General features: G+C 44.4%; 1 protein-coding gene and 1 long non-coding RNA gene across 2 annotated transcripts in view; both read right to left on the minus strand.

Annotated features, from left to right (window-relative positions):
• Positions 1–22,590, minus strand: part of LOC138968726 (uncharacterized) — a 36,364-nt gene that overhangs the window by 9,270 nt on the left and 4,504 nt on the right. The window contains exons 5-6 of the mRNA XM_070341358.1: positions 22,067–22,178; positions 20,610–20,780 (exon numbers count right to left, since the gene is read on the minus strand). Of these exons, the coding sequence (XP_070197459.1) occupies positions 20,610–20,780; positions 22,067–22,178 (283 nt within the window). The remainder of the gene's footprint in view (positions 1–20,609; positions 20,781–22,066; positions 22,179–22,590) is intronic.
• Positions 4,331–12,440, minus strand: LOC138968727 (uncharacterized). Its single transcript, XR_011456268.1, has 3 exons — positions 11,898–12,440; positions 11,113–11,163; positions 4,331–4,394 (listed from the first exon to the last, which is right to left on the minus strand). It is a non-coding gene; the product is annotated as an uncharacterized lncRNA (long non-coding RNA).

Genomic DNA, 22,590 nt, shown 5'->3' on the forward strand with positions numbered 1-22,590 from the left:
TCTTAGTCTTACAGTGAGTTTGTGTAGTTACAAATGTAATGGTTTGAAGATTTCTTCTCTCTGTTATTGCTTGAGTGCTTATGTTAATCTCAGTTATTCAAGTATGGGCTGTATATTGTAAATGCGTGTGTGTGCATATGAGAGAGAGAGAGAGAGAGAGAGAGAGAGAGAGAGAGGGGGGGAGAGAGAGAAAGAGAAAAAGAAAGATGGATAGAGAAAGAGAGAGAGAGATGGGGGGGGGGGGGGGGCGGTGGTGACACACTATACTTCCGTTTGCTGTTTAAAAGGATACTTACAAAATCGACAATCCCATCAATCAGTCGAGACACAATTTATTAACAACAGAATTTTAATGATATACCAACTTAGTTAATGCGTACACTCTTACATACGTATACATCTGAATGCATAAAGCACACACACACAAACGTGTACAAAGTACCCCCCCCCCAAAAAAAAAAGAACAAAAAAAAAGAACAAAAACATGCCACCCATTAAAATGCTGATAACTCATGAATTACTTATGCAACTTACTTCAAATTTGGTGTACATTGGCCTGAGATATGGAATGATAATTCCACAAAGTTTCACGAATGCCGGTCAAGTGCGCATGGCTTATAATTATATATATATATGCCGCTGGTTTCATAATACTACATCTACTAAAACAGATAAAATGGATAAAAATTTGAATGCATCACATTATTTCATGACAATAGGACTTTTAACTGTGTTGGTTAGAACATGATTAACGAGATGACAGCGGGGGAGCTAGCTGGTCCTGTCCATTGCTGAGCGGCTCGCTCCCATCCCCGGTTATGGGCATGGCCTGCAGAGGATCCTTTCCAGAGGAGCCTACTTCAAGTGCAGCCACATGTCCTTCCAGGGTCCGTATGCTTATGGGGGCAGTTCGCGACAACTCCCGAAGTTTTGAGTGACATCGGAAGTACTTGCCTCACTTTCGTATGCATGGGCCGGAAAAAGGGTTTACCTCGAAGCAAAGCGAGGAAGTAACTCAGGGTATTTTGCGACTACTTCTAAAGTTTTGAGTGACATCGGAAGTACATCCTCACTTTCGCATGCATGGGACGAAAAAAGAGTTTACTTTGGAAGCTAACGAGGAAGTAAATGAGGGTAAATGTACTACAGCCAGACCCAGTAGTAAACACGCTACTTCCACAGTTTCTCAGTGCAAAAAGGCAGGGCTTTTCTTCAGTTTTTCATGTCAAACCGAGCTGACGCTCCCAAAGAGAGAAAATAGAGGGAAAAGTCGTATCTTCTGCATGCATTTCGTGCACATTTTCCTGAATACAAACCTGAGTTGCCAGCTTTGACTTTTGTTTGTTCTGGGTCATTGGCCACCACTCTTTCATTCCCGCTTATACGAGGGGGTTACTGTGTTTCTATGAAAATGGGCGTCGTTGTGTGCATGTGTGAGTGTGTGTGTGTTTGTGTGCGTGTGTGCGTGTGTGTGTGTGTTCGAGTGTTGAAGTGTAAGTTTCTGCTATTTTTTGTCATTGCTTTATCTGTGTGTGTGTGTGTGTGTGTGTGTGTGTGTGTGTGTGTGTGTGTGTGTGTGTGTGTGTGCGAGTGCCTGTCTGCCTGTGTGTGCGTGCGTGCGGGTATAATTGTGCGTCTGTTCCTTCATACGTTTGTTTGCGTGTTCGCGCGTGCCGTGTGTGTATGTGTGTGTTTGTGTGTGTGTGTGTGTTTGTGTGTGTGCGTGTATGTGTGTGTGTGTGTGTGTGTGTTTTCGATGTTATGTGTGTGTTCGACGGTGTGTGTGTGTTCGACGGTGTGTGTGTGTGTGTGTGTGTGTGTGTGTGTGTGTGTGTGTGTGTGTGTGTGTGTGTGTTCGACGTTATGTGTGTGTTCGACGGTGTGTGTGTGTGTGTGTGTGTGTGTGTGTGTGTGTGTGTGTGTGTGTGTGTGTGTACCCACTCCCCACCCTATGATGAGCTGACTATATTTGCGCCTTGATATTTTATTCATGTTCTTACGTTTTATGCTGTTTATTGTGATTCACCACACCCGAGTTTATCGTAATTGAGATAATAAAGTGTTCTATGTCTATGTATTATGTCTAATACACATGCACACACGCACGTAGGCTACAAAAATCCAATCTTGACTTTGAACTTTGTATAAACATACATCCTCTTCACAATTAACGAGGACAAACGTAATTTACAAACACCTAAGTACAACAATTTTTCTGTTTTAAAAATTCGGACACACATTTTCTCAAATAATATGAAATTTGCTGAACTTATCTTCTTTTCACTACACCTTATATCTTGATTCCCAAAAAATGGAGTTCTGCCTTTTTAAATTTACCAGTAACACAAACATTCGCTCTGACCAAACTATTTTTGTCCAGCAGTTTTACCGATACACAATCATTAAAAAAACACTACAAAAAGAGTTTTAAGTTAAGCGACTTCGCTACCACATAAACAACCTTTTTTTTATTGTCCCCAACATTCTGGTCAACGAAATCATTATTATAGACAGTCATTCTATTTAAGGACAATTATCACAGCTTTCGTTCAACCAGTTAAAAACAACAATTATAGTAAAAGCTACAGCGCGATCAACGTTTGCCCATTTACGAACTCGCGATGAGATTCGTTTCTTCTGGTCACCAAGCCTACCGTTTACAAACGCATGCGCACTAATTGGGATTCCCCCAATTTTCTCGACCTTGACCTCAGAACTCTCGAAGCCACTACTTCGGCGTTCAATTTAGCTCGTGCATACCGAGTAGCTGGCAACTTTGCTTTCGAAGTTCCCACTTCCAATGTCAAGGGCCTCTCGCTTCACATAATTATTCGACGATATCGCATCTCAAGGGTCCTTACCCATCCAAAAGAAACCTCCAGCGCATACTACAATTGCAGGACATTCCGTTTTTAAAGGCAGCTCATTGGGAAATGATCTCAGGCACAATATCGAAGACGTGAAATGCGTCAATCGAGCAACTGTCGTAACTTGGCTACAATGAGACGGTCTCCTACCTTGCACCATAGACACGGACTGTGACATTCTTGTTTAATTTAGGTGAAATGCTTAAAACAGAGTGACTCAAAAGCGACAGTTCGATCAGTTACTGACCGAAAAAAACGTGCTCGAGTCATTCGGCGAAGGTGGCGAGCTTTCAAACCAGCACGACTGAATAACTCAGAATGCCTTTTTTCATCATGCCTCTATTCTACACGAGTAACATAGTGCAGTGGTAACTGTTCCGGACTCTCGTTCATTCGCTCCGGGTTCAAGTTCCGCCGGGAGCTATATATTTTTTTTTATTAATCTTTTCCTTTTTAAGCCTCCGCAATTGCATTCCGGCTGCAAAAACCGGGTTTTGCCTCTGTGTTAATTTTATTCATTTGCAAAAGAAACCTTCCTATGCTTTGAAAAAATCATATCATGTCTTGACTTTCAACTGTACGCGCGTGTGTATATGTGTGTCACTACGGTGAGTATGTGTGTGTGTGTGTGTGTGTGTATGTGTGTGTGTGTGTGTATGTGTGTGTGTGTGTGTGTGTGTGTGTGTGTGTGTGACGTGTCACTTGTGTCATCCTAGTTTCAGTGTGTGTATGAGTGTAGATTGACTCTGAGAGAGAATGAGAGAAAATGAGAGAGAGTGAGTGTGTGGTTATTTGTTTGTGACTGTGTGCGTGCGTGTATGGGTGCGTGTGTGTGTGTACGTGTGTGTGTGTGCAGTGCAGTGTGTGGTGTGTGTGTGTGTTTATGTGTGCCGTCAGTGTCACTTGTGTCATAGTGTCAGTATGTGCATGAGTGTACGTTTGTCTGTGTGTGCGTGTGTCGTAAGAGAGAGAGAGAGAGAGAGAGAGAGAGAGAGAGAGAGAGAGAGAGAGAGAGAGAGAGAGAGAGAGAGAGAGAGAGAGAGAGAGAGAGAGACACTTCTTTGGCATTTTTGGACCAGACAACGTCTTTATGTTTAACAGTTAGACTGTTCTGAAATTTGGACAGAATAACCGTTCTTTCGTAAAACACTTCTGTCAAGAGTACAGCAATTTCACCATCTGAAAAAGGCGCAGAACGCCCCTCCGTGTCTACTTTCTTTTTGAGCGGCACACGTGCCTTGCCATTTTCGTTGACTGCCATGTTGATAGAAACGTGCGCATGCGTATTAGTAGGGATTCCCCCAATTTCCCCGACCTTGACCTTAATACTCTCGCTGTCACTACTTTGGCGTTCAAGTCAGTTCATGCATTGTGAACAGTTAGAAAGTTGACTTCGGGAGTTCCCACTTCGAAAAGAGGCCTCTACTTCCAGTGTTTCTTACTTCTAGTTCATGCATACGGGCCCAGGTGTGTTTGTCATCACTCCCAAGATAGGTGAAGGGAGGTTGATAACCACCCGTCAAAGACCTGTAATTACAAAAATAGTACTTAAAAATCTGAAACAGTTTCAAAACTGTTAGCACACTGCTGTTAATCGCCATAAGTTGTGCATGACTCGACTATGATGTGCCGTAATTATGCATTAAAATTATGATGAAAAAACAACAACCTGAAAAGTGATGGGCGTGTCAGGATAGGGCGGATAATCGTTATATGAAATCTTTAGAAATGTGTCCTGTTTCAGTTATTAATCTTTAAATGTTATAACAACATCCTGGAAATTCACTTCGTAATACAAAAGTAGAAATGGCCCAGTCAGGCTGATTTTTTGGCAAATACAGGTTGACCTTAAAAAAATGCAACCCTCAAAAATGTTAATAACTTCTACATCTGTTGACCAAATCACTTTATATTTGGGGGACATAAACTTAAGCCTATGCATGACCCTTCCACATCTTGGCAACTTTTTTTTTTGAAATAGCACAAAAGTCTGACCATTTGATCTACAAAATTGCCCCTTTGTGAAAGTGTCACGGTAGCTGAAGTTTATGTCACCCAAATATAAAGTGATTCGGTCAACAGATGTAGAAGTTATTAGCATTTTTGAGGGTTGCATTTTTGGGGGGTCACCTGTCACCCAGTCTTCTTCAAATTGGCAAAACAACACTGCTAGGCACAACAGCTGAAACAAATCAATTTGTGTGGGCAAAAAATGAGTTGTTCTTCAATTTGAGGTAATAAAAAACAAAAAACAAACAGGGTCACTCTTGCTCACACAATCAAATCTGCATCCAAATCAGTATGTGTTGTTCACATATCTTGTCTAACATGGACGCTATGGCATGCTGAGCGGTGTAGGTGTCAATACTCTCAGCAGGCATAAAAGGCAGTTTTGAAGCCATTTTAGCGGGTAATAAGACAAAGAATGGTACATTTGAGTAACTCGCAAACGCATTGCCTTCAAACTTTCGGAGATTTGTGTTAACACATGTCGTAAAGTACACACGAAATCTCAAGTCATGTGAGGTATTAGTTCTGCTGTTATGCGACATCCCAGAAAGAGTTTTAAAAATAAAGATGTACCCTGTCCGATTGAACAGAATGTTTTTTAGAATTAGCATGCATTTAGACAAATGAAAGCTTCAATTTACCCTTAAATTTAATACAGTTTCACCAATGGCTGTTCAAAGTGCACTTGTTTAAACGCACACACACATTTTTGGAAAATGCTTTTTCAAGAGCCATTGATCAGTTAAGCGTGTTGGCAGTGAGCTTTGCTATGCGTAGGCCGACATTTGCGCTCAGCGCTCTGAATGAGTCAACTTCTTAAAAAAACTACTTTCGCGTTGAAATCCTCATACCACCCATGTCTGATAAAATATGTACATGAAATTTGAGTATGTGGCGCATCTGTCATTGTTCTTGAAGATTTCAACAAATAAAATTTGTTCAATGATTCAGCAAAAACCTATCGTCAATTTAAGAACTGTTTCTGACATGACAAATAACAGCAGACCTAATGTCTCAAATTACTTGAAATTCCGAAAGTACTTTACAACATGTGTTAGCACAACTCTCCGAAAGTTTGAAGGCAACGCGTTAGCGAGTTACTGTTAACCCGTGGTTTGTAAAAATGTAAAAACATTTTACAAATCACGTCGAACCTAAAACCGCGATTTGTAAAAATGTAAAAATATCGCATTCCACAAAGTAATGCATGCCTTTTATTTTTATTAATTTTTCTTGTTTAGAGCCTCTACGCTGAGTGGTGGGGGTGGTGGTTTTAGTTCCACATCCCATGTTGGTGCAATCCCATTTTGCCACCGTCCCATTTTTTGCCCCATCCCATTTTTGCGACATTTCACAAGCCAAGCGTCGTTTTACAAACATGTCATAACAATAGCGCGACATCCCATTTTGACACCATATCCCATTTGGCCGCCATGCCGTTTCACCGCATTCAATTTCGCCCCCATCCCATTGTCGCGACATTTCACAAGCCAAGCGTCATTTTACTACCGTGTCATAACAATAGCGCGACAATATCCCATTTTGACACCATCCCATTTGGCCGCCATCCCATTTTTTATTTATTCTTCTTGCCAAGCCTCACTATACTACTATACTGCGTTATTCAACTAGGAAGACATGGGGCCCGGGTAGCTCAGGTGGTAGAGCACTAGACTTGTGATCGAAAGGTCGCTGGTTCGAATCCGGGCCGGGACGGACACGGGTCAACTTTATGCGCAGACCCAGAGACGGTATCCATCTCCCACCCCCGTGTCACCACAATGGCACGTTAAAGATCTTGGTCATTCTACCATAAGTACAGATGGCTGATACCACCTACATCAAAAGCCGTGAGGGCGTAAAAGCTCGAATCGTATAAACCAATTCATGTCCAATATAGGCAATTAAGACCTGACGGACAATAAGCCCCTTATAAAAAAAAGGAAGACATTCCGTTTACGCCAAATCCCATTTTTGCCACAATCCAAAATGTCACGAAATAGGGATGGCGGCGAAATGGGATGACGGCATGGCGACAAAATGGAATGTGGCGCTAGTGGTATGACACGGTGGTAAAATGACACTTGGCCTGTGAAATGTCGCGAAAATGGGATGGGGGCAAAATGGGATAACGGCAAAACGGGATTGCGCCAAAAGGGGATGTGGAGCTAATGGTACATGATATGGTGGTAAAATGACACTTGGCCTGTAAAATGTCGCGAAAATGGGATGGGGGCGAAATGGGCTAACGGCGAAACGGGATTGCGCCAAAATGGGATGTGGAGCTAATGGTACATGATATGGTGGTAAAATGACACTTGGCCTAAGAAATGTTGTCAAAATGTGATGGGGGCGAATTGGGATAACGGCGAAAGGGGACTAATAGATCCCTTGACTTTGGGGTAGTGCGACTCTGTCACTGCTAGCTTTCCACTGGGAGGAAGCGACCGGAATTTCCCAACGATGGGACCTCCGAGTAATGAAAATAAAAATAAAAAATAAAAATCTCAAAATTAACAGTAACAGAGTCGCGCTACCCCAAAAGTCAAGGGATTTCGTATTCGTCCCTTGACTTTGGAGTTGACAAGAAAATATCGGGCGCAAAAACGTGATTTGTAAAAATGTTTACCGTGATTTGTACAATTTTTTTGTCTCATTACCCGCTAATGCGGCTTTAAAAACTGCCTTTTATGCTTGCTGAGAGGATTGACACCTACACCGCTCAGCATGCCATAGCGTCCATGTTAGACAAGATATGTGAACAAAACTTACTGATTTGGATGCACATTTGATTGTTTTGTCTAAGAACATGCTAAACATGTTTTGTTTTAGCAGTTCTGATTCGTTGTCAATTTTAACGCGGGAACCTTGATTTTGCGAATTTGATTTTGGGGTGTGTTTGTGTTGTAGGCTTCACTGTATCGACACTACGTCATGTAAACTCAATCTGTTTTCTGAATAAGTTAGGGGCATAAAAGGCCTTTCCAGTCATATAATTGGTTTTACGATAAACGGCCTCATCATAAAGATCTGCCCTCAAACGCATCTGTAAAGTTTTTTTTATGACGAGTAGTGTAGAACAATCACCATCTTGCACATCTGATCGCAAGATTATGCATCCCCTAAAAATTCTGCTATGTCTCCGGCGCATCAGTATCTGTCCGAAGTGTTTGAAAACAACTAATTACAACACACACACCCCCCCTCCCAACCTCCACCACCACCCCCCCACCCCCCCTCCCAACCTCCACCACCCCACCCCCCCCCCCTTCCCACCTCCACCACCACCACCCCCCCTTCCCACCCAAGAAAAAACAAGTCGCGTAAGGCGAAAATACAATATTTAGTCAAGTAGCTGTCGAACTCACAGAATGAAACTGAACGCAATGCCATTTTTCAGCAAGACCGTATACTCGTAGCATCGTCAGTCCACCGCTCATGGCAAAGGCAGTGAAATTGACAAGAAGAGCGGGGTAGTAGTTGCGCTAAGAAGGATAGCACGCTTTTCTGTACCTCTCTTTGTTTTAACTTTCTGAGCGTGTTTTTAATTCAAACATATCATATATATATATGTTTTTGGAATCAGGAACCGACAAGGAATAAGATGAAAGTGTTTTTAAATTGATTTGGACAATTTAATTTTGATAATAATTTTTATATATTTAATTTTCAGAGCTGGTTTTTAATCCGAATATAACATATTTATATGTTTTTGGAATCAGCAAATGATGGAGAATAAGATAAACGTAAATTTGGATCGTTTTATAAATTTTTATTTTTTTTTACAATTTTCAGATTTTTAATGACCAAAGTCATTAATTAATTTTTAAGCCACCAAGCTGAAATGCAATACCGAAGTCCGGGCTTCGTCGAAGATTACTTGACCAAAATTTCAACCAATTTGGTTGAAAAATGAGGGCGTGACAGTGCCGCCTCAACTTTCACGAAAAGCCGGATATGACGTCATCAAAGACATTTATCAAAAAAATGAAAAAAACGTTCGGGGATTTCATACCCAGGAACTCTCATGTCAAATTTCATAAAGATCGGTCCAGTAGTTTAGTCTGAATCGCTCTACACACACACACACACACACACAGACACACAGACACACGCACATACACCACGACCCTCGTTTCGATTCCCCCTCGATGTTAAAATATTTAGTCAAAACTTGACTAAATATAAAAAGAAGAAAAGAATAAACACATTGATAAATACAAGGAGAAGGAAAGAATTAATTTACTTTTTTTTTCAATTGTTTTTGATAACAAATCTATTGCTTCTAGGTCATCATTATCAGGCCGATGATTAAACCAAAGCTTAGTCACGGAAATGCATATATGGACTAAAAATGACGTGTTTTTTCTTGCAGGACAATGGCTTGGACACTTATGGCTTCATCCTGAATCGGCAGAGCAGCGATGTATTCTTACATGGATGCCATGGACGCCTTCCACCTAGCGGGCACACAGATGGTTCACAAATCTACGCACTTGTATATTGCATACCTACCCCCTCACTCTCAACCATTGCTCCTTCAGTTCTGTAGTAAAACATAGAGCGATCATTTCTGAAAATATTGTAAGACATTAGCTTCTTTACTTCTGCAGCTGCATCAAAACACACACACACACACACACACACACACACACACTTGATACCGATGCCACATTTCAAGTAATCGGGCTGCATGTATATTTGTTGTCTTCTGACACGGCTATGCATGCTAAAGTCCACAATCAGAATGGCAGGAGCTATTGGAAAACCCGTTTTCTTTTTTTTGCATTTTACAGTAAATACATTTTTGTCTTTGATCTTCAGGCTTCCATAACAGTTCTCTAAATGTCTTGAGAATACGCCTGAAACGTTACATGAACCAAAACAACAACCGAAAAACAAACGCTGTGCACAGGGAACACAAATATCGATGATAATCTGCTAATAATTTAGCAGGGAGTATCAGCCGGGACATTATTTATTATTCTGAATAGATCAACATTCATATATGCATCAAGTGTACTAATTGATCCTGCTAAATAGTTGTATTTGTTTGTGACTGATGCACTTTTTATTCACTTTGCACATGTATCACTAAGACAAATCAAGGGAGGTAATTTTGCTCGGATTAGATGGTTCCCTCCCCTGATAACAAAAGCACACAAATTAATGTTCCCCCCCTTCTCGTATGTGTTATTCAGACGTTTTGTTGGTTTTTGTTGAATATTGATGTGAAAGGTTCAGTCCTTCCCGAGTAAACTATTCGATTTACAGTCTCAGAACAGACCAGGCCTGAAAAGACCATCGCTAAACACATCAACTAATCAGCCTGGGTGCAGTTTGTGATTGTTTTTTATTGACTGATTTGTGAACGAACTCAAGCAGGAATCTGTGATGATAACACATCAAAATAAATTATCACTTTGCGCATGAAGCAGCCAGGTTGTCGAATCTAAGTCTTTGTTCATGTACAATCTTGTCTAAATCTGAGATGGTGAGCCAAAAGCTTTCATGGGAACGACTGTGCCTTTCTGTGTCTCAATTTTTACACCACTTGCTACTCATGATTGCATGACACTAAGAACAGGCAAGATGTGGATATCGTGGTTTTAATGATACATTCGGACATACAAAATTTAATGGTTACCGCTGTTTTCTTAGATACGTGTGATCTCTCTTTTTCCCCTGGTCCTTTCTTTTTGATGTTATTTAGCCTGAAGTTTGTTGCAACTATTGGTCCGCTTGCATTTGTTGTTATAGTAATTGTGGATATGTTATTTAATTTGTCTGTGTTCCCTTATTATGTTGTCACTGTCAGCTTGATGAATAAAGGCTATGAGAAAAAAAATGTTACCCTTCACTATTAGCTATGATACTAAATATTTCTGATACCTTGACCAAATACGATGTTTATTTTTGCGTGTTCTCGTTTTTTCAGAGCGAACACACACACACACACACACACACACACACACACACACACACACACACACAGACAGTCTCTCTCTCTCTCTCTCTCTCTCTCTCTCTCTGTCTTTCTCTCTCTCTCTCACCCACACACACACACACGTACACGTATACACACACACACACACACACACAGTTTCAATGTTAAAAACTTGAAACAGTATCCCTGTAGCATCGATGAAGGTTGTGTACAGGAACATCATAAAAGCTTGCTTACAAACGGACTCGCTGTAATCGAATAAAACAGCTTTCGAATAAAATAGCTTACCGTTGCTTGCTCAAACTGCGGCTTCCTTGTCCACATTCCTGGCGCACAGATCTGCAATGTGCAACGTTACTGTTGAATACACACAATTTATGTTGAAGTCAGAGGGCACAGACAGACATATCCCCCCCCCCTACACACACACACACACACACACACACACGCGCGCGCGACTGCGTGAAGATGCACGTCACCTTATTTAATCACACAATGTAAAAACGTGGTGGTTAAAACTGAATAGTATCATGAATCTCTGAAGAGAATTTTTTTTTTCAACAGTTCTTTGTGTAAGGCACACGCAGATTGAATGTAGCTGAAGCCATACCGTAAAAACTAAGAACAGATCTATAAGATTCTAAAAAAAATGTGACATTTTAGTTCTATTCATCTGGATGAGCTTGATCTGTCAGATGACGAGTTAGCGATACCGTCTGTATAGATCTATGATCTGTCCGAAGTAGAATCGGCCACTGAAAATGCAACTCCCCCCTCCCTTTCCCACGACACACACCACGACACGACACTAGCTGAGAAAAGGAAAAAGTGTGGAGGAATACATAATGTAAAAACCAAATCTAAAAGTAAGCCCGGTTTAAGATTTCAAACCGCCTTTGAGTATGAAATGTTCGGACGCGCCCTTTCAGCCTACAGTGAAATGGTAATCATGTACGTACAAGCTTTGTTTCAGAACTGTGAAACGTAATAACTAGGTTTGAATTCAAATATACAAGTAAAGTTAATGGAAGATCAAAGTAAAGGTTGGGTGTAATGTCAACAATTATACTTACATTCCGTTTCAGCATGCTCTTCCACAGGAAAAACTCCCAGGGCTTTGTCCTGCTTGCGATTTTGCCAAAAGTACTTTGAGCACACCCCCGACGTAACTTTCAATGAGCATCATAGTGTTTTTGCCACTTGCCGGTTGAATTTGGCGCCTAATTCCAACTTCGCTGCATCTCAGGGTTGTTTCTGGTCCCCCAAATGTACACATTCAGACCTATGCCGCCCTGATCGATCACAATTTTGCTTTTTACGTAACTGGCGCAAGATGGCAGACATCTTTGGACCATAAATGACTCTTTGCGCATGCGCCGCGAATAATTTGATTGGTCGATATTTTTAGGCAGAGCACATGGTCTCAGAAAACAGAAAAGTAAACATTGGAAGCGTGAGTCACGCTCCCAAAAAATAGAAACTTTTTTTACATATATGTTTTTTTCTGTAACTTTTTGCCCCATGGTTCATTCATCATCTGAAATAACTTTTTAGCGAAATCTAACCATACGATTATTGGAAAAAAGTCAAAATGTAGACGACCACCTTTAAGTCAAGTTTTTACTGAATGTTTTAACGTAGTTTAATCTTACTTTTCCAGATTTTTTTTCACAGTGTCTGTAAATGTACCTCCATTTTGTTTTTTTGTTCGTTCATGGGCTGAAACTCCCACGGCTTTTACGTGTATGACCGTTTTTACCCCGCCATTTAGGCAGCCATACGCCGCTTTCGGAGGAAGCATGCTGGGTATTTTCGTGTTTCTATAACCCACCGAACTCTGACATGGATTACAGGATCTTTTTCGTGCGTACTTGGTCTTGTGCTTGCGTGTACACACGGGGGGTGTTCGGACACCGAGGAGAGTCTGCCACACAAAGTTGACTCTGAGAAATAAATCTCTCGCCGAACGTGGGGACGAACTCACGCTGACAGCGGCCAACTGGATACAAATCCAGCGCGCTACCGACTGAGCTACATCCCCGCCCGCTACCTCCATTTTAAGATTCTCTTCCTTTCCAGACATAGTTGTCCCAAAACTGTGGGTGTCTCAAAAGAGGGGGAGGGGGGGGGGGGGAGGCACTGATTCAGAATATCATTAGGCATTACCTACTGTGAATACAGAATAGTAACAATGCAGCATTATTAATCGCTTGCGTCAATCTCTCAATGATTGTCGCCTGTGAAAGTAAAGCATTTGAAGGAGAAAAGCTCTTTCTTTCTGGAGTTTTCAATACAACCCGAAGAAGATGAAGCATACATTGATAGTTGGGCTGGCAAGAGTAGAAACACTATGCCAAGACAGCGGGTAAGCAATTGAACCTTCCCTTCAAGACACCAAACCCCGTCCCCCATTCCCGCCCACATTCACTGCTTAGTTCTTTAACAATCATTCATCTTCAAAGAAAACCCGCCAGCAGTTAGTTTTAGTAGAACTAATACAACACTTCGCCTCTTTCATCGGTTTATGTCTTTTTAGTGTTCTTATCAGCGTGTCACGTTTCAATATATCACTCAAGGTGATTATGAACCGGTTAATTACTACTAATTAACTAACCACACCACGATCCACTCTCGCAGGCATACAATTAAATAGAGTCAACAAAAGTATAAGTTTCAGACGCCTGTTTATGTATAAACTCTCCACCTCCCTCGAGCCTTCACTCAAAATATGTTCCTTTTACGTTCTCAACACGTAAAAAACCAGTGTTCACTGACAAAATGCCAGTACTATGTAGAAAATTATAGTAACACGCTGAACCCGTGTAAATACAGTCGAAATGAGAATGTTCTGTTCGAAAAGCTCTAGTTCGTGCAGGTGTCACACACCCCACGTTGTCACTACTCCAATGAAATCATAGATACGAAAAGACAACGGTGGTCAACGGGGTGCGTACGACATGGTGCACTTAGCTTTATCTCTGCTGCTGCTGCTTAGCCGGTATGCTGGTTAGTCGGTTCGCTGGTTAGCCGGTCCGCTGGTTAGCCGGTCCGCTGGTTAGCCGGTCTCCTGGTTAGCCGGTCTCCTGGTTAGCGTAGCCTCAACAGTTCCCGCCAGAGTCAGCCGTGCAGATGTTACAGGAACGTAACGAACGAACGAAACGAATCGAACGAATCGAAGGCTGCAAACAGAAAGCATCGGTGCACTAAACATGTCAGCTACCCCTCACCCACCACCTTAAAACATGTCATCTTTAAATATCTCATCGAGCACGTGGGCCTGCACAAAACTGACTTTTTACAACAACAAAACAGCCATTTTCCGTCCTTCTCTCCCTATCTGCAAAAACCATATACAGATTAGTATTTTAGCGTCACAGAGAGTAAATTATGCGCTAACCTGGAAAGAACAACAGAGAGTATTTCATTCCACAACACAGACTCATCAACAGCGTTAAATAATGATTTATTACCTCAAAAGCCTATGATTGTAACTCTCAATGGAAGCAAAGTCCGCCTCCTCCCTGGAACAGTCTCTGTTCGTCAACAGTGACCCAAAACGTCCAGAACCCCTTGTCGAATCCTTATGCGAAAGCCATCGCCGACGAAGGAAATGTGACGACTTGTCCTCAGCAAAATACGTGGCAGAGGAAAGGAATAACTTGTGGAAGTTCCCCTAGAGTGCCGAATATGATACTCGGTGAAAAACCATCATACTCTAGTAACTGTGTGTTAGGTCCTTCCCCTTCTGCCGCTGGGTGTCAAGTGTGTCGTCCTTGAGTCTCTGACAGACCACCTAGCCAAAAAACACGTGACTGACCTTGTCACCAAACCAGTCCAGCTATACACAGTTTTGCCTCCCCAAGCAGGAAAAAGACACGAGAAACTCAATCCCTGAAAATCCCGTGCGCGCTGTCAGCGAAAAAAACCGTCAGCCCTATGACAGCAGAAACCTGCACTGTGAAGCTCGTGCGTTTCAAAACATCCGTGCTCGGGAGCACTGTCAGCAAAAACTCTGCTGTGTCCAATATCACGCACAGGCGCTTTCTATCATACATTGACCCAGAACAGGCACTCCACTGAGTGACGCTTTCTTGGTCTCTGTCACCCGATCGTGACACACCTCCCCTCTTCAAGACGAAACCTCGGTTTCGCTCACAGTCATGTTCTCCTCTACAGCCCGAGAGAGAAAGTCAGCTCCAACATTGTTGGCGCCCGGAATGACGCGTACCGTGAATTGGTACGGTTGGAGAATCAACGCCCAGCGCATAAGTCTGGCGTTTGCCAACCTTGCAACCTGAAGATATTGCAGAGGTTGATGGTCTGTTTCCAGACAGAAAGGTCGTCCTCAAGAACGAGCAACCCCTCGTTTCACCCCTGATGACTGCAACCTTCTCTGTCTTCTTGTCTTTGTTCTTCTGGTCTTTGTTCTTCTCCCCGTAGGCTGTCCTCTCTATGTAGGCGCGCAGCAGGTTGGCGTGGTACAGGCGTGCTTTCCCGTGCATCATGATCCTGTAGTCGTTCTGGCCCACCCTCGCTGTCACCTCAAAAGGTCCTTGCCACTGCAGTTGTAGCTTGTTGTGTTTGACAGGTAGAAGTAGCAACACCCGTTCTCCAATCTTGAAGCTGCGCGGCCGTGCCTTGCGGTCGAATCCTCGCGCGTAACGCTGTGCTGCTCTTCCCAGGTTCTCTTGAGCCAATTTGCAGGTCTCTTCAATCCTGTTCCTGAGTTCTACGATGTAGGTCGCTGTCGTCTGCACCTCCTCGTCAGCTTCTTCGTCCGTCCAAGCTTGACGCAGGATAGCCATGGGACCGCGTACCTGTCTGCCGTACAACAACTCAAATGGGGAAAAACCCAAGCTCTCCTGAGGAACCTCGCGGTATGCAAAAAGCAATGCTGGGATGTACCTGTCCCACGTGCGTGGTTTCTCCTGAGCTAGTTTCCTCAGCATGGTCTTCAAGGTGCCATTGAACCTTTCCACCAGTCCGTTGCACTGAGCATGGTAAGGAGTGGTGAAGTGCTGCTCCAGTGATAGCAGTCGTGCTGCCTCCGCCATCACTCCTCCCGTGAACTGCGTGCCTCTGTCGGTGAGTACCTCTGATGGAATTCCCAGCCGGGACCACATAGTAACCAGAGCCTCAGCTACTCGCGTGGCTTCAATCGATTTCAGAGGGATCGCCTCTGGGTATCGAGTAGCGTAGTCCACCATGGTCAAAATGTATCTGTTTCCGTCCTCAGACGCAGGCAAGATGGGCCCGATGATGTCCACTGCCACCCGACGAAAGGGTTCGTCGATGAGCGGCATCTTCTCTAAGGGGACCTTCCTCACCCTTCCTTTGGCAACCACCTTCTGGCACTTATCGCAGGACGCACAGAAACGTCGGACATCCGTGCAGATGCCTGGCCAGTAAAAGTGGCGCCAGACACGATCCGTGGTCTTCTTGGTGCCAAGATGACCTCCCAGAATCGAGTCATGTGCCGTTGCCATGACACCCTCGCGAAACTCGCGAGGCACGACAACCTGTTTGAATGCACCTTCCTTGTTGCTGAACTCACGGTAGAGCAACTTCTTGTCCCTGAGGAACCTTGACCTCCCATGCTTCCCGCTCAGCTTCACCTTCCCCGACTTCGCGTGCTCCCGAGGAGTAGCTAAGGTCGGGTCAGAATCCTGAGCCTTCGCGAGAAGCGCGGGGGTCACGTTCCCCAGGGCAGCTCGTGCAGCAGGTAGGGGTTTGAGAGGTTTGTCCTCTCGCTCCGCCTGTGCCCGCGTGAGCACTGAAATGACGTCGGGAGACCGATAAACGGGAACCTCCCTGGTGACGCCGTCCACAAACTGAACCCGGTTTCCAATGAGCAGGTCGCATGGAGGATCGTCCATGACGACGGCCACAATGGTCCCCGTGAACAACGGGGTTACGACCTTGATCACTGCCGTGTTCAAATCGTAAGCGTGAGATGCCTCGGCCATTCTCACCCTGATGCTGTCTCCTGTGTAGGCCATAGCTGGAACTAGACTCGCCCGAACCACTATCATGTCTGCTCCTGTGTCCCGCAGACCTTCGCCCTTCACTCCGTTAACGTAGACGTTACAGTGGGGCTGGAAATGTTTCCTGGAGCACGGAACGCAGAGTTGTGGAATGGTGCATGAGCTCGTGACGTCCCTGAACTCCTCACTGCCAACGAAGTGAACGCCCTTCTGGTCAGCCTGTCTCTTGTGGCAGTCCTTCTTCACGTGGCCCCGCTTGTTGCAGTAGTAACACTGGATGTCAGACCTGGAACTCGATCCCTTGTGTCCCTGATCGTCCTTCCCGTCCTTGGGTCCTGAAGAACCTGGATTTCCCGATTTTCCCGGCCGTGAGCCTGAAGATTTGCCGGAGATCGCCTGGGCGTCCTCGTGTACTCTGATCCAGTCGGCTGCCTCCTGAGTAGTCTTTGGCTGGTGCTCCTGCACGAAGGTCACCACCTCAGGTCGCAGGCTGGACATCAGTTGCTCCATGACAATGAGGTCGGCAAGGTCGTTGACGGTCCAGTCCTTTTCGGCCATCTCCACCCAGCGCCGCAAGTAGAGATTAAGGCGTGCCACAAACTGATGGCTCAGCTCGCCGCTCAGTCTCTTGCTGTTACGCAGACGTCGTCTGTAGGCTTCAGCAGTCAGGTTAAAGCGCTGGAGTAACGCCTTCTTAAGTGCCTGATAGTCTCTCGCCTCGTCGTCCTCCAAAGCGTTGTAGAGCTGCAATGCGCGTCCTTTCAAGCAGGTGCTAAGGCGGCTAGCCCACGTGGCCTCTTCCCACTTCTGGTCGGATGCAATGCGCTCAAACCGGCGTAAAAAGTCGTCGAGCTCGTCCTTGTCATCGTCGAACGTCGGCAGTCTCGTACGGTCGGCAACAAACGTCGGCGCGCTAGCCTGAGTAAGCGTACCCTTCTCGGCCTGTAGCCTAGCTAGTTCTAGCTGGAGATCGCGATCCGCCTGTTCCTTCCGGTCTAGTCTGTCACGTTCGGCCTGTCGTTCTCTTTCTTGTCTTGCAAGCTCGTCTTCCTTATCCTGTCGGTCACGTTCGGCCTGTCGTTCGGCCTGTCGTTCCCTTTCTTGTCGGTCACGTTCGTCTTTCTCTTTCTTTTCTTGTCTGTCTCGTTCTCTTTCTTGTCTGTCAAGTTCGTCTTTCTCTTTCTTGTCCTGTCTGTCACGTTCGTCTTTCCTTTCCTGTCTGTCTCGTTCTGCCTGTCGTTCCCTTTCTTGTCTGTCAAGTTCGTCCTTCTTTTCCTGTCGGTCACGTTCTTCTTTTCTTGTCAGTCGCTCAAATTCTTCCTTCCGTTCTACTTCTAAGCGTTTTAGAACGCTTCGGGCTCTAACGCGTGCGTCTCGCTCAGTCGGCTGCTCGCTCCCAGGAGTCTCGAAAGTTATTCTCCTTGTAGGAGATCCCCCTGTAGCCATGGTTAGTTTTAGCAAAGCTTTATTACCAAAGTAAGCCTAACGCAGCTATAGCTAGAACACGCGGTGATGAAAGCGATGGATACAAAAATCCAGTAACCAGAAAATGCAGAAGAAAAATCCAAACGGTGTAGAACAAATCGCGTAGCCTACTTTATGGCTGCTTTTTGCGGTGAAACAAAGTGTTTCCCACAGCCGTGGCCTACTTTATCGGCTGCTTTTTGCGGTGAAACAGAGTGTCTCCCACAGCCTTGGTTAGGACAGAAGTCCTCGGACCCTTCCCCCCCAAAATTCCAACAAAGTCAAAATATGGAGAAAAATCCAAGTAAAACAAGACAGTAGAAATATAACCTGTTACAGAATGCGAAACAACAATGTAGAGAAAACTGAGTAAAACGAATAACAAATCCGCTAACCCTGCTCAGCTCTCTGCAACGGAAAACTCTGAACGTACAACAACAAAGATTCACAAACAAAGGAAAGGGAAGTAATCACAGTTAGCGCATACAATAACTCACAAATTACAATTTACATTTCCTGCAAGATGTGAATCGCTTAAGGTGTGGTATATGATCAAAACTATACAAAAAAGGGTAGCACCAAGCAGAAAATAAGTCGAGCACTGACGAGATTATCTGCTCTTAGTTATCCTTAATTGGTGGGTCTTTATCAGTCAGAAATTAACTGAGTAAATCCCGGCTTGGCCCCCACGTGTCACGTTTCAATATATCACTCAAGGTGATTATGAACCGGTTAATTACTACTAATTAACTAACCACACCACGATCCACTCTCGCAGGCATACAATTAAATAGAGTCAACAAAAGTATAAGTTTCAGACGCCTGTTTATGTATAAACTCTCCACCTCCCTCGAGCCTTCACTCAAAATATGTTCCTTTTACGTTCTCAACACGTAAAAAACCAGTGTTCACTGACAAAATGCCAGTACTATGTAGAAAATTATAGTAACACGCTGAACCCGTGTAAATACAGTCGAAATGAGAATGTTCTGTTCGAAAAGCTCTAGTTCGTGCAGGTGTCACACACCCCACGTTGTCACTACTCCAATGAAATCATAGATACGAAAAGACAACGGTGGTCAACGGGGTGCGTACGACATGGTGCACTTAGCTTTATCTCTGCTGCTGCTGCTTAGCCGGTATGCTGGTTAGTCGGTTCGCTGGTTAGCCGGTCCGCTGGTTAGCCGGTCCGCTGGTTAGCCGGTCTCCTGGTTAGCCGGTCTCCTGGTTAGCGTAGCCTCAACAGTTCCCGCCAGAGTCAGCCGTGCAGATGTTACAGGAACGTAACGAACGAACGAAACGAATCGAACGAATCGAAGGCTGCAAACAGAAAGCATCGGTGCACTAAACATGTCAGCTACCCCTCACCCACCACCTTAAAACATGTCATCTTTAAATATCTCATCGAGCACGTGGGCCTGCACAAAACTGACTTTTTACAACAACAAAACAGCCATTTTCCGTCCTTCTCTCCCTATCTGCAAAAACCATATACAGATTAGTATTTTAGCGTCACAGAGAGTAAATTATGCGCTAACCTGGAAAGAACAACAGAGAGTATTTCATTCCACAACACAGACTCATCAACAGCGTTAAATAATGATTTATTACCTCAAAAGCCTATGATTGTAACTCTCAATGGAAGCAAAGTCCGCCTCCTCCCTGGAACAGTCTCTGTTCGTCAACAGTGACCCAAAACGTCCAGAACCCCTTGTCGAATCCTTATGCGAAAGCCATCGCCGACGAAGGAAATGTGACGACTTGTCCTCAGCAAAATACGTGGCAGAGGAAAGGAATAACTTGTGGAAGTTCCCCTAGAGTGCCGAATATGATACTCGGTGAAAAACCATCATACTCTAGTAACTGTGTGTTAGGTCCTTCCCCTTCTGCCGCTGGGTGTCAAGTGTGTCGTCCTTGAGTCTCTGACAGACAACCTAGCCAAAATACACGTGACTGACCTTGTCACCAAACCAGTCCAGCTATACACAGTTTTGCCTCCCCAAGCAGGAAAAAGACACGAGAAACTCAATCCCTGAAAATCCCGTGCGCGCTGTCAGCGAAAAAAACCGTCAGCCCTATGACAGCAGAAACCTGCACTGTGAAGCTCGTGCGTTTCAAAACATCCGTGCTCGGGAGCACTGTCAGCAAAAACTCTGCTGTGTCCAATATCACGCACAGGCGCTTTCTATCATACATTGACCCAGAACAGGCACTCCACTGAGTGACGCTTTCTTGGTCTCTGTCACCCGATCGTGACACAGCGTTACCAACCAAAAAGGTGACAGAGTTTGTTTTACCCTCATAACAAACAAGCAGAGTAAAACTCTTGACCTTGACCTTGAATTCCAAGGAGATTATCCAGACCCTTCGTCATCGCTCGGGCAAGAAACTGTCCGTATCGGAATTCTGTGACGTAGCCAAGATCTGTGTACTCTGACGTCTTGATGACGTCATCCCCGTAGTTCTCAACATGATGGTAAATGAATGGTCTTCCACCTTCGGGGAGATCTAAACATAGTCAAAGAAATGCGGATTGTGGTTTTTCATCGTTGCTGAAAAAAACCCAAAAGACCTGCGACACATGAAAAACGAATTTTGTCCAAATAGATGCATGAGATAGAGAGAACACACACACACACACACACACACACACACACGCATGCGCGCGCACACACACACACACACACACACACATACATACACGCACGCACCTACACACACACACACACACACACACACACACACACACACACAATCACACGCACAGACTTGATTTCCCAAAGGTGGATGTATAGTTTAAAACATGACCGGACAATATGTTCAACACATAGCCTCCGCCCCTCACCCCCTCCTCTGCCGAACGATTTCGATTTGGAAACTGTCGCTCATATATCAAAATACTTAGATTGTAAGTGATATAACATAAGTCTGGGAAATTGCTTTGTCATCACAGAAATAGTGCTTCACAGAGTTATGCTTGTCCGAAATAGAACTGTCTAAACTGACAGGCAGTCTCCTAAATCTTTTTCCAACTTACACAAGAAAAGGCACATAATTGTAAATTCTTGTAAACTGCATAACTCCAGCCATCAACGTTTGCTCTTTTGACTTTTCCCCCCGCGATATTTCACTGGCGTTTAAGCCAAGAAAAATAATTCCATAGGCGGACAATAGCCCTTTAAACAAAGAAAGATTACAAAGCCCAATGAAAAGAAAGACGACGAAGAACAGGGCCGGACCAAATGAGTTGTAAGGGGGGGGGGGGGGGTTCCTCCATTTTTGGGGGGGCAAATCAGCGAAGTGGCAAAGCCACAAGCGCGCGCCCGCAAAGCAGGCGCGCGAACTAGGGGGGTCCGGAGGCATGCTCCCCCGGAAAATTTTTGAAAAACGGTTAAAATCTGTGCAATCTGGTGCATTCTGGGCCTTGTTTTGAGGGTTAAGAGCAGCATTGTGGGGGGGGGGGGGGGGGGTACCTTTTTCTCATCGGATTTCACATTGAATAAAATTTGTTAGACACACACAAAATTTATTAAAAAATAAATTAAAAAAACACTCAAAGCAAGGTACATGCTTTTTCCAGGGGTGGGGTTCCGGAACCCCTGGAACCCCCCCCCCCCCCCCTGGGTCCGGCCCTGAAGAAGAAGTAGAAGAACAAGAACAAAAGCAAGAATGATAAATAAAAAAAATCAGAATAAAAAAAATAAAAAAAGAAGAACAATTCCACGCATATCTTGTGTGCCTGTACATCCACCCCTATCAAAACTATGGTCATGTTTGTGGCGAAAGATAAAAACCTGTCAGCCTCTCTTGGATGGCCTGGAGGTCACGTGGCCACATGAACTTTGCAAGGTCGATCCTGAAACCGGCCACGCCGAGCTGAATCAACCGATTCAGGTACTCCGACACCTGGATGACAAAGCCAGGCAACCGCGAACTAAAGTGAAACGTAAAGAGACAAAATGTTCGGATACTCTAAACCCACAACTGGCAAGAGCATCTTGAACGGTAGTGTCTACAAACAACTCCTTTACAATAATATGACGTGTGTTTTGGATTGTGTTGGGCGTTTATTTCTTGGAGTTGGGTTCTTTTGTTCGGTGTTATTTGCACTATTGGTGAGCTATTTGTTCTTGTCAGGAACTGACAGACAGGCCGACAGACAGACATACATACGATCATATAGACAGACAGACAGACAGAGACAGACAGACGGATAGAAAGACAAACAGACAGACACACACACACACACACACTCACACGCAAACACACACACGCCGCAAACATACACACGCAAACATACACACGTACGCACGCACAC

The sequence above is a fragment of the Littorina saxatilis genome, linkage group LG6, assembly GCF_037325665.1.
Source record: "Littorina saxatilis isolate snail1 linkage group LG6, US_GU_Lsax_2.0, whole genome shotgun sequence".
NCBI classification, from domain to species: domain Eukaryota; kingdom Metazoa; phylum Mollusca; class Gastropoda; order Littorinimorpha; family Littorinidae; genus Littorina; species Littorina saxatilis.